This window comes from Montipora foliosa, chromosome 8 (assembly GCF_036669935.1).
Source record: "Montipora foliosa isolate CH-2021 chromosome 8, ASM3666993v2, whole genome shotgun sequence".
Classification (NCBI taxonomy): Eukaryota; Metazoa; Cnidaria; class Anthozoa; order Scleractinia; family Acroporidae; genus Montipora; species Montipora foliosa.
In genome coordinates this window covers 20,787,872-20,800,371 of record NC_090876.1, presented here as the reverse complement: position 1 = coordinate 20,800,371, position 12,500 = coordinate 20,787,872, and the positions used below count along the sequence as shown (strand labels likewise).

The 12,500-nt window shown below is 38.8% G+C and overlaps 1 protein-coding gene across 1 annotated transcript in view; it reads right to left on the bottom strand.

The window, feature by feature from the left end:
- The window catches only part of LOC137968360 (uncharacterized), a 123,158-nt gene that overhangs the window by 28,282 nt on the left and 82,376 nt on the right, over nucleotides 1–12,500 (bottom strand). Inside the window, exons 40-48 of the mRNA XM_068814953.1 lie at nucleotides 10,672–10,923; nucleotides 7,995–8,018; nucleotides 7,554–7,754; nucleotides 6,915–7,106; nucleotides 6,301–6,458; nucleotides 5,505–5,654; nucleotides 4,464–4,605; nucleotides 3,628–3,755; nucleotides 3,034–3,213 (exon numbers count right to left, since the gene is read on the bottom strand). Coding sequence (XP_068671054.1) covers nucleotides 3,034–3,213; nucleotides 3,628–3,755; nucleotides 4,464–4,605; nucleotides 5,505–5,654; nucleotides 6,301–6,458; nucleotides 6,915–7,106; nucleotides 7,554–7,754; nucleotides 7,995–8,018; nucleotides 10,672–10,923 — 1,427 coding nt within the window. The remainder of the gene's footprint in view (nucleotides 1–3,033; nucleotides 3,214–3,627; nucleotides 3,756–4,463; nucleotides 4,606–5,504; nucleotides 5,655–6,300; nucleotides 6,459–6,914; nucleotides 7,107–7,553; nucleotides 7,755–7,994; nucleotides 8,019–10,671; nucleotides 10,924–12,500) is intronic.

Below are 12,500 nucleotides of genomic sequence, written 5' to 3'. Positions count from 1 at the left end.
GTTTAGCTCCCTCAGCCTGTGATTATTTTTAACAATAAGTTCATTGTTATCGAAGATTAGATTTCCATTCCCTTCTCTGCCAGTGTTTTGAAATAGACAGAGTTGCCTCCAATACAATTTCTCGCGCATGCTCAGACATTTGACCGCGGTGTGTACGTATTCTGGGAACAAAAGCTCCGCTGTAGCAACTTGGACTGGCCTAAGCTTACCAAACCGATGATGATGAGACTGGGTCGACCATGGAGGAGCGAAGATGAGTTTTATTCCGTTCCCGTTAATTTGACGCTCTTAAGTTAGCTTTCTTTTTGTTTTTGTTTTTTATGGCCGAGAAGAGTGCGATAACTCTTAAACGGACAAGAGTAAGTACGAGTTCTAACTCAGATAGTAAAACGTGTTTACCAGACGGTAAAAGGATTTATATATCAAGTTTTAACACAACGTTCTCGGAGAACGACACAAGTGGTGGTTCGCTTGATGATAGCGGTGGTCAAGTTCTGTGCGAGTTCTAGGGGTAGAATCAGAGGTGAAAGTGTATGCGGATTTACCTACAGAAATACGAGAAAGAAGACAGAAATTATGGCCAAAAATGAAAAAAAGCAAGAGAGGAAGGTAAAGTAGCTTTTTTGATAAGCGAGAACCAGATAAGCCTTATATTAAAAAATGAGCTTGCTATATGTTTATTTTTGATAACGGCTGTGGTTTGTAAACTTTGCATATTGTTGAGAATCAACGATAGCCCTTAAATCCCAAGGGTGGAATATGGATAAAGAATATCTGCTGCTCTTCTTAATGAGTTTGGATGCGTTTGTGTGTTCATTGTTCACATGCTTGTTGTTTTTGTGTTTATCAAGTAGTTTTGTTCTCGTGTTAGGCGCTACGCAGGAGGCAGTGTGGCCAGCGGTTAGGGCGCTTGCCTTGAGATCCGGAGATCCCGGGTTCAAGACCCGCTCTAACCACTCGATGAATTTGATCCTGGAAGTCCCTGGTTCAACCTCCCAGCTGCACTTGTAAATAGCCAACTGGTTTGCCTCCGGCCGGTTGGGATTCTTAACAGTTGTGATTGTTGTTCTGTTCTGTTGTTTCGTTGTGTTTCATTGGCCCTGAAAAGCCCCCTATGGGGAGCGGTCATTTAAGTATGTATTGTATTGTATTTATTACCTACTTATTATGCATGTTTCAACCAGCTTGGATAAGAATTACTTAATGCTTCATTTTCACAAATGATAACGTCGACTTTAAATTATTCTCTTTAAATGTTCGAGGGATTCGTTTATGTTTATGTTCATGTGATTGACTCAGCAAAAGGCGGACATTATTTTTCTCTAGAAAACTTATAGCACGAATTAGGTGAGTGATATCTGGAATAATCAATACAATGGTAAGATTTTTTATTCACATGGAACCAATTACAGTTGTGGGGTGATGATTTTAATAAAAGACTTGGAATTTGAGTTTAAATCGTCCGTTTTGGACACCAAAGGTCGTTACATTTTGATTGACGCCACTTTACAGGGATCCGACTTTTTATTGTTTAATATTTACGCACCAAATAAGGTTCAAAAGCAATGCGAATTTTTCAGCGGTTTAGAAAAAATGGTAGTAGAAATTTAATTCAAGTGCTGAGCAAAAAATTGTAGTAGGTGGGGATTTTAATGTTGCTATTGATCCTGATTTGGACTGTTCTGGTGGTAATCCCACAAAAAGAAGGTTCTGTCAAACATATTCAAGACATGTGTTTAAACTACGATTTAGTGGACATTCGGCGTGTTAAGAATCCGGTTTGCTAGCAATATATTTTTTAGTACATTGCCTGCTTTTGATTTTGTTTCTTCGTTCATCCAGTGGATACAAACCTTTTACCAAAATATTTAAAGTTTCGTTCTTAATAACGCGTTCTCTACTGGACCTTTTGAGATACAAAGAGGTGTGTGTCGGAGTTCCAGTACGAATTTTACTTTCAAGGGGCCCCTTTCTCAAAGTCACGAAACTTTACGGGCCATTTTAGTGTGTCACAATTCCCTTTGTATCTTGAGAACGGAGAGGACGTAAATCGTCAAAAATTAACGTCATTTTGCTTTTTGTTACCTTGAAACAAAACAAAACAAAGCAAAACCAAAACAAGTGGTTTCACAGTTTCACAAATGGCTTTTCGGGCCCGAGAACCGTTAAAGTGCCCCTGTGACCAAAAAATCAATTCATATATTTTTCTTTGGATTTCAAAACTATGTTAACAAAACACTAAGTGACCCACGTTTTATGCCTTGATTTCAAAAAGGCACCTCTTTATTTTAACTGTAATTTTCCTATTTAATGGTCCGCCATTACTAACATTATGTTCTTGAGAGAGCTGGATCGAGGAGAAAATGACGTTAAAGGCTCACTAGGTTAAGAATGTAATACGTGTGTACGCCGCAGAATTAATATGCAGCACGGGGGTTTTGGGCTTTCAGACTTTTAAACTCGCGCTTTGCATATATAATAAACTGCGTTCACACGCTGAAATTTTAAGCTAGTGAGCCTCTGACGTCACTTTTCCCTGGATCCAACCGTCTGAGGTCCAATCGGTCAGTTTTGAACGTGAGTAATGGCGGACCGTGAAATCCAAAACTTACACTCAAAGTAAACGGCCTTTGGATAAAAATCAAAGCTCAAAATTTTGCCAGTCAGGTGTTAAGCAAACACACTTTCAAAATCTGAAGGAAAAAAGGAAGTGGTTTTTTTTTTATCACAGGGGCACTTTAACAGAAGGGGGCGAAGAGACAAGACTCAAGAAATAGAAAACCCTGCGCAAGAAATAAAGCCAATTTAATAAAAACCTTATTGAACTACTTTGTTCGGTCCGTACTGGGGAAATATTGGTCTCGTTCCCTTTTTGCAAGTTAATGAACCTCCTTTCAGGCTCGGTGCATAAACAAAAGGGAATCGACCAATGTTTTCCCAGTACGGACCTTGCGTCAGCTCAATAACACCTATTATCACCGAATTGTCTTGGGCATTGCAAAGGGTCACGCCAAACGATTTCAATATATTTACCCTAATCTTGCCACCTTCTCTGTAGTATAACCAAGTGTTGACATCTGCCGAATGTGTGAACTGCAGGTTGTAGACCTTGATGTAACCTGATGATTGACCCCCTCCCCAAGTGGTGATTTTTGTAATCTTCATATCTCGATTGGGGAAAGATATTTGTAACCATGGCTGTGTATCGGATGCCTGGAAACGAAAACATTTAATCAAAATCATTTTCACCTTTCAAGCGATCATGCCTTCGGCTTCGGCAGATAACACAAACTTTGGCCTTGATAATTACCACTATCATGCTCAACCACATCCAATCATTGTTAATTATCCGACTTTAAAGATTAAATATCGGATAAAACGCAAGAACTTTAATTCTGAAAGCATTGCATTCTAGTGTTGCTTCCCCAACCCCCGACCAAGAAAAACAAACAAACAAACAAATACAGACATACCAGTAGCCTGGCAAACTACGAACATAATTTGCTCCCGACTTCGATTTACCGGTAGGTATGTCTAGTCTATAAGCGGCATTACTCAAAAAGTAGGCAGACAAACTGGTCTCGTAAGAAGCGTGTAAGGTGACAAGAAGAAGCAAACTACTCTTACTTTAGCGCACCATCCCACATCGCTTGAAGGCCGAGCATTTGTAGCAACGACAGGGATTTCGCTTGATGATGCGGAGATGTCACTGTCCTTCACTGCGCCTGACTGCATTCCAAGCGGCGTCTCACATGCTACAGATACAAAATATATATATAGCGCGAGGGCCGTACTAGGGAATATTGGCCCAAGGTCGTGGCAGTACGGACCCAGCGAAGCCAATATTCCCCAGTACGGCCCGAGCAAGCTCGGTTTGTAAGTTGTTTATTATATGGCATTCTGTTTCTGATAGTAAAATGCACTTCCAGTGCAATCAATCTTTTTAGCTTTTTATCTTTTAGCTTTTTATCTTTTTAGCTTTTCAATCTTTTTATTTTTCAATCTTTTTAGCTTCTTCTGGTAGTTTCACTGTGAAGAATGACAATATTCACTTTTTTTTTCGCTGTTTTGGTTGCAAATTATGAATTTGCCGGCTTTGCTCCAAAACAAAAATATACGGCTTGGACCGTTTCCACGGAAATGGTGCGTACTGCAAATTCCCGACCAAGAAAGAACCAATCAGAGCGCTGGGATTGTCATATAATAAGTTGAAATATTTTTCAAAGCTTTTTACCGGGATGAAATTGAGACCAAATTGCACTCCACTCAGTTAAATTACCACTACAAAAAATTTCAAGAAATCGTAATATAACAAACAGAAATTGCAAGAAGCGTTACGTTGTATGGTGATGAAGGTTTTAATTTATCTTCACTGCGAGCTACAAAGTCAAGAGCTATTTTTAAAGTCTCGAGAGGACAGTAACAGAGAACACAAATCTACAAGGCAAGTGAATATGACATACCAAAAGGGCACCCGTACATCTCCATTCTCAAGCATATGGAACCTGTCCAGGTGATTGGTACTAGGCGGATCAAACGAGCATTTACTGTCGGTGTGATGGCAGAGGTCACGATCGAATTTGCGTCACGATTTGCAATAAATACCTAGTAAACAAACAAAATGGATAAAGGAAAAGATAATAACTACGAGACCACTAGGGTAAGGGCTAAAGAGAACCAATTCGTTCAAGAAACGCTGTTAAATACTGAGAAAAAGACTTTCCAGACCGATGGAATTTCTTTCATCAATAGGAAGTTCCGATCAGAAAAAAAAAAAGATGCAACAAGGAACCCTTTTGAAGCCACTTCGCGTGAACAGTCTATCCCGTGGTTAATAAATCAACGAATGAAATTATATATGAAGTTGATCATATATTGAACTGGGGATATGAAATCAAGTGAAGCTATGATCCTCGCAGTTATGACGCCAGTGGCTTCATAGCTCAGTTTGTTAGCCTAATAATAATAATAATGATAATGGTTAAAACAGCACTGACCGCATGCATCAGTTATATTAGGCAGACTATTTAGATAATATATCAGAACATTAGATATAATATGAAGAATTTTGCACATCAGACCTGGGTACTTTCCTAAATTAAAAAGGGCGAAGGCTGCGGAGGATCATTACCTTTGATTCGGCATTTTCGAAAAATTCACCGATTGTGCTATTTTTCATTAATTTATTAAATGAAGAGAGTGTATCTTGACAGCCATTTTGAAGCCCTTTGGTGGCCTTGTAGTGTGCTTTAATTTGTCTAATTAGTAACAAAAAATGCCGGTATGTTACGAATGACATTATTTAGTAAAATGATGTCCCGCTATTGTGAATTATGCATATGCTAGCTTCTTAGCGGAACAAAGACAGAGGAACATTTTGAATGAATAATAACCCCGAATAGTTTAACGAGTCACCAATACTTTTTACAAGGGAATGTATTCCAGGTTAACTTCAGTTGGAAAATAGCATCATTTCTCGAGAAAAATCATAACAGAGTACTTACCCAATCCTTTCCATATTTCTGGTACGGATAAAAATTTACGCCATCCTCGCATGACTGTAGCTTAAACGTGTTTATAAAACTATCAACTCCATTAAGAATTAAACCCTGGGTTGCTATTTTGGAAATGCGTGTCTCGGTCAACAAGTCCACCTAAAACGAATAACGCACTGAATCAGCATCAAGATTTTAAATCAAGAGATTCTCAAAGAGATGCCATTCTTTTCGAGGGTAAGAGGCAGTGGACTTCCCGACGCAAAATCTACTAAAAATGGGCACATCCTCTTCGACAAAAAGACAGCAAGTCGGATTAGAGGTTAAATTCGCGGTCTTTATTCTCGATAGAGGGCCGTGCAAGCCATAGCTAGCTTAGTAGATTAGTTAGTAGTTTTTTTTTTTTTTGGTTACCATCGTCTCTGTCCATCCAAGAAAATGATTACGTATTTACGGCAAACTGCTTCGCTTGCAGCACCTTGAAGGAGATGATACAGCAGCTACTACAAAACAAACCACTGAACCAAAAACAAATAACCATACAAAGATTGGGCCCTGACATTTTCTCATGATGCCACTCAATTATACTTTTGCACGAAGAAAAACAGTTGGTCGCAGATTATGCGTCTTCGTATTTAATTCCTTAGACGCATAATTCGCCCTCCATTACCGAGAGAAACATTCGTTAAACAGTAGGAAAGACTTGACACTGACTTCCCTTGAAATACACTGAAGGGATTTCGTAAATGGGCTGCTACTAGGTAGTGCCTCTGTTGCTAATTTAATACTCTGACGCAGTTCATACCTGAATAAACTGATTTCGATGGTTATTTCCAGCACACCAGGCAGATGAAGAGTTAAGCCGCGCCATTTTGGCGCTATACAGGTCAGAGACCCTGGAGCTAGCTGTCACTTGGCCATTCGTAATTGAACCATTTACCATACCCAGAGCTCCAGAACATTCTAAATAAACCAGAAAGGAAATGTTTTTACCGGATAAAAAGGGTTTGTAAAAGGTGCCAAAGAAATTAAACCCGGGAAGGACAACTATTCCCCCTTGTCACAAACAGTCATGCGCTCTTTCATTGCACAACCTCTCGTTTGTATGAATCTCTCATCAAATGATACTTTTGAATTACTTGTATGTTGCTTTATGAAATATTTGACGCAAAGCTTTCTTTGCCTTTCACAGTCGACATAGCCGATTGCAAATATGGTGATGATTGCACCAAAGCCAGGCTTTTGGGCAACAATGCATGGCTGCCAGGGGCTGAAAGGTATGTTTCTCCTTTGCAAAATAGGAGGCGGATCGTAATTTTTTTTTCAAAGACACGGTCCAGATTTTGCACCAGAGGAATAAAGAAATGCCATTTGATCACCACACTAGACGAAAAAAAGGTGGATTTTAGTGAACTTTACCCAATGGCTGTTTACATATGTAGCCATTTAAATCACTGCAACTTTTGTCATTCCACAGTGAATCTGGATACATCTCAACACAATTCTCAACATTGATCTTGTCATTAGGTTCACCCGGATACCAGTTTAGAAAGGTAACAGGAGACCCGTCGCTCCAGGTGTACCCTGCCTCTAAAGCTCGGTCATTCAAACCTGCGAAAATGGAAAAGAAATACATTGAAAAATACCACTATTCGTTAAGCGACACTGCAAATCCCACATATTTCCCTCACGCTATTTCTTTGGTAGATCACAACATCATCAACAGTAAAAACAGCAGATTCTGCATAAACTAATGTAATGAGAGCAAATAGGCCATTTTATAGTTCCCTGTGTGGTATCCTGAGAGAAATTCGACATCACCTAAGAAAAGCGGAAGGAGACCACATTTTGTAGCTAGGCAACTAAGCTCGAATCGGGTCAGTCAAGAGATCAGGTCAGCTTCAGCCTTTCTGAATTTTAAAGGAAAAGTTACTAAACACAAGACTATAAAATTGCCCATATACTGCCAATATAAGCAAAGAAAAATGTTTTTGCAGTCAGCTAGCTATAAGTTTTAATCGATGTGAACATTTCTGTTTGCAAGGCTAAATTACATACCAATCCATACGTCTCCTCGCTGTTTATGCGTGTAGTGGTATGAAATATAGTCTTGTTCTTGCCGTGATGTGATGCTCAACAGATTTCCACCTTTCCTTTGGCAAGTGGACCTAGCTAATGTCCACGACACTCGGTCTTCAGCGCGGAATAGGTAGCAGTGCTTGTCAAACTTCTCCCAGCCAATGGGGCAGCTTCCAAGCACTGAAACCAAGTACGATCACAACACATGAACTAATTCAACTTAAAAGATGAATAAAATTGATCACCGTGCCTCCGTTTTTTTTTTCTTTTAGGCGCTTGTATACTTATGCCTTCAAGACAATTCCCACCGAATTCCTCGTCACCTCCCTAAATGTTTGCTCGTGATTTCTCAAAAACAGTAAACAGCAAGGTTTGGTGAGAAAAAGGAAAAGAGAAATCAAATTAACTAGGAGTATTCACCTGCGGGTGAAATGTGTGGTTCTCCTGCAAACAAACAAACGTAAGAAAATTTAAACAAAGTAAATAATAATGAGAATGCAATTGAGAATGATAACGAACTCGCATTGAAAGAAATGAGACTTAATTCTCTGACTAGTTAATAAGCACGACAAGAAACAAAATTAAAAAAAAAAAGTCATTAAATAAACACCCAACATTAGAGGAAGAGAATCATCTGGTATTGGCTACATACCAACAGGAAGGACGCTAAATTGTCATTTTTTGAATGATATCCGTTCGAAGCATCCTGGGATGAGGGATGCCGCTTTTTGCCTGATTAGGGAGTTCAAGCAAAGACGACGGCTTTAACAACGTCAAAATCACTAAACAAGGATGTCATTGGTCAACAAAGGGAAGTCAACAGAGGGAAAATAGTATTTCTTCGACGTACTCCAAAAAAAAAAAAAAAAAAAAAAAAAAAAAAAGCGTAAAATGACTAAATTTCAGGTTTTTCACGACAACGTGGGCGTACAACACTGCACCCTTCATTTTCTACCTTTTGTTCTTAATCATTCGTACCATTGCAGTTAGATGATAGTTCCCATTTATTGTAATATAAAGATTTAGCCAAGCCTAAAAGCGGATCTCCCTGGTTATTTATTCTTACTGCCTGTAGGGTTAGTAAAAATAAAAGGTTTGGAATTGTCCGCGTTTTGATGTTTCCGGTTGCTGCTTTAATAATTAAATCATTTTCTTTGCTTTCTTCTATAGAAAAAATCATTGGCTATTAACTAGTGAATTCCGCGTTACAATTTACGCTAAAAACCGATATCGCATGAATTACGAAGCAATGAGTAAGATATCGGTTTTTCGAGTGAAATTTACTACGGAATTCACCAGTTTGGCAATGAAATTTTCTTGAACCGCATGAGTTTTGAAAGAAAACAAGCAAACCCTCAGCGAGAGAATGGAAAAGGAAAAAAGCTATTCCAGAGTCAGCTGTAAATAGCCAGCGATTAGGAATAACGCTAAAATTAGAAGCCATTGTCATTTCAAGGTCAACGAAGAGTTTTACTGATGAACTTTATTCCACTTTATCTCTGAAAGCAAGATCATTCGCATTTTGATGTATTTCATTGAAACGCGCCACGTTGGATTGGAACAAGAATCGTTAAAATACGGCAATGCAACCAAGGGACCGTTCATTTTTTATGAGAGAGGGGGGGGGGGGAAGGAAGGAAAATTCTGCTCTTTTATTTATAACAAATATGCTAAAACAGTTCCAGGGTAACAGGAAAACTTCTCAACATCTTTTTTATTTTGACAGTGAACGTACCATAATAACAGTCTTGAATAGTAACAACTTTCTTTTCATTCATAAAAAAGTTGTTGCCAAGCGCATATAAAATTTAAGACTAATAATTTGAGTCCTGAATTGGAACTGGCCTCGTTACCAGGGCTTTTCTCTGAGAAATTTAATGGGAGGGGCATGAAACTGTGGTTGTGGTTGACTACCTCCAGCATCTTGAGGTCATGGAGTTGAAAAAAAAGAAGAGACTGGAAGAAAGGGCAAGGGAAAGTAGGGAGGCAAGAGAAAAGTCCTATGAAGATTATCATTGGGCTTATTTGTGCGAAGATGCCGCCAAGCTAAAAGAAGCTCCGTGTGCCAGAATTGAACAAATACTTAAAACATCACGGACTATTAAAACAGCATCAGAAGAGCAGCAAGAATGACAAAGTGAAGACAATTATGGAACACTTCTTGCAGATTAATACTCTCAGAAGTGGTCAAGCCGAAATGGGGGGAAGCCATGAATCAGGTCAACTAGACAGCAGTGGTGAAAGCAGTGAGGGAGAAGAAACTGATGATGTGTACAAGAGTGATGCCCCTGACTCTGAAGATGACTCAAATGATGTCGTTCTTGCTTTTATCGCCTCAGACGAGGAATATGCAGACGAGCGGCCACCTACAACACGCTCAGGACGAGCAGCAACAAGGAGAGCTTAAATAGACTTTTCATTCTTTTGAGTGAAGATTTGTTAAAAGCAGCTTTCTAGCTTTCAGGTTTCTTTCGATAAATTACGTGAAATGTAACAAAACGAATTTTAATGCAGTAACTTTGTTAAGGGGGGGGGGGGGTCCAATACACTTATGAGGGGTGGGGGGTGGGGCATGCGAAAAAAATCGGAAATTGGGGTGGGGGTCAAGCAATTTTCAAATTACACTCATTCGCAAACTGGTGAATTCCAAAGTAAATTTCACCCGAAAAACCGATATCGTACTCATCGCTTTGTGATTAATGCGATATCGGTTTTTAGCATAAAAGTTAGCGTGGTATTCACTAGTTAGGTAATTAATTTTTCTATAGAAGAAAGCAAAGAAAATGATTTATTACTAATTATTAAGCAGCAACCGGAAACATCAAAACGCGGACAATTCACCTTTTATTGTTACTAACCCTACAGGCAGTAAGAATAAAAAACCAGGGATCTCCGCTTTTAGGCTTGGCTAAATCTATATATTAGATCATAGGCAAGAACCAATTAAAATGCGAGAATAACTTGGGTTATTATATAACATCATTTTTGCCCGCAAATATAAACTCTGTTGTTTTATTGGCTCAACAAGGATTTCAAATTATTAGTACCGCTGAAAATACAAGCGATAGAAGACAGGGGAGGTTGCCACAAATCTTACCTTTTCTTATTCTGCAAACGAAGCCATTCCGTTCAGCACAGTCCACATCACTCCACAGTCCTGCGTTGAAATTTGAATTGTTGGCAACAACACAGGACTTTTGTGAACTTGGGCTGTTTGGCTCGTTTGATGCCCAAGCCGTGTACAATGGCAGTGATTCGTCGCTCCAGCTAAATTCCGCTGAGTTTTTTTCCCGAAAAAAACCAAGCCAGAAGCCTCCATTAAAATTCTTTAAAGCAAGAATTAGAAATGCTGCAAGAAAGGAAGCGAACATAAATCTTTAATGATCTTTGACGGTATATTAACTGGAAGTACCAAATCTCGACTCCAACCCTATAGCTTACCTTGATTATTAAATTCTCAACCTCGGATAATGCATTCTCTTGCTCTGATCATGATTGGTTTAATCAATCTCGGTTATCAGCTCATGTACCTTAGTTTGACCTTATATAGCAAATGATTGTGCTAGGCGTTGCTAAGCTAAAAGTATTTTCGTCGGCAAACAAAATTTCTCTCTGAATAAAGCAAAAAAAAAAAAAAAGGAAAAAGAAGAAAAAAACGTTTTCATGGAAACTTTTGGATCAATTCTGACGTTAAGAAGTAATGTTTTTTTGTGACGTTTCTTTGGTGGTGAGCCTGCAGGTGTCTGACCACCAGGTATTACACAAGATCGCATCTTCATAATTTTCTTCGATTTCCCTCAGATTTTCTCGCTTTTTACGCTCGTATTTCGCACTTTCAAACGTTTGCAGTTTAAGGAATTAAAAAAAAAACAATTATTCCATTCGCGCTTGTTGGATATGAGAATGGTTATAGCCAACTCGGCGCTACGCCCCTTGTTGGCTATTTACAATCTCATATCTAACGCGCGCCCATGGAATAATTGTTAATTATTATATAAGTACAGATATTTACGCATGTTTCAGTACGCGATGAAATATAAATCGTTTAGTCACGACACACGGTGTTTTCACTAGTGAAAAATTATCGTTCTTGCGTTTAGATTGGCTCTTAGTATGTAAAGCTATGACGCGGGCGTCTTGTGCACCGACGGCGGGAGTTTGTAAAAATGGCGGCTGACTGGTTTATGCTTTTCAAAGTATTTTTTCTTTTATTGTTTACTTTTCTCCACAAAATATATCAGTTTTGCTATTTGTTTGGGGCTTTTGTTCAGTAGTTTGATAACCTCACGATAAACACTTGCCACTTTAAATTTATGATCTCTTTACTCATAGAATAAAGAAATTACTTCGCGGTTGGCTTGTTTGTACGGTTTTTATTACTCACTCTTTGTGAAGGATCGATTGTTCAACCTACTCGTTCGCTTCGCTCACTCGCTCGTTTAAGGGGGCTCGAAAGGGTTTCAACACTTAGAAGACTCTCTGTTTAGATCGAATAACCCTACAACACTGTATCACGTAACAGCAATGTTAAGGTACCATATGAAACACTGATCATTTACAAACAATATGTGATCATTATTGTGATGTAATAAGTTACCTTGGCAACGGGAAAGCCCAGCAAAAACTCCCTATATTTTGGATTTACTTGCTCATATATCAAAAACGAACTTGGTGACACCCCTTTTTTATTGCTGAAAAGTGATTAGAAGACCACGATGAAACTTTCGGCTAAGTTTAAAAAATATATGTCCAGAGGATTCAGAGCTACCTTAAAAAATCGCAAAATTCAGGTGGCTCTGAATCCACCGGGCATCATTTTTTAAAGACTTTGCAGAAAATTTCACCATTCTCTCCTGATTACTTTTCAGAAATAAAAAATGGGGGTCACCGAGTTTGTTTTTGAGATATAAGCAACGAAATACAGAA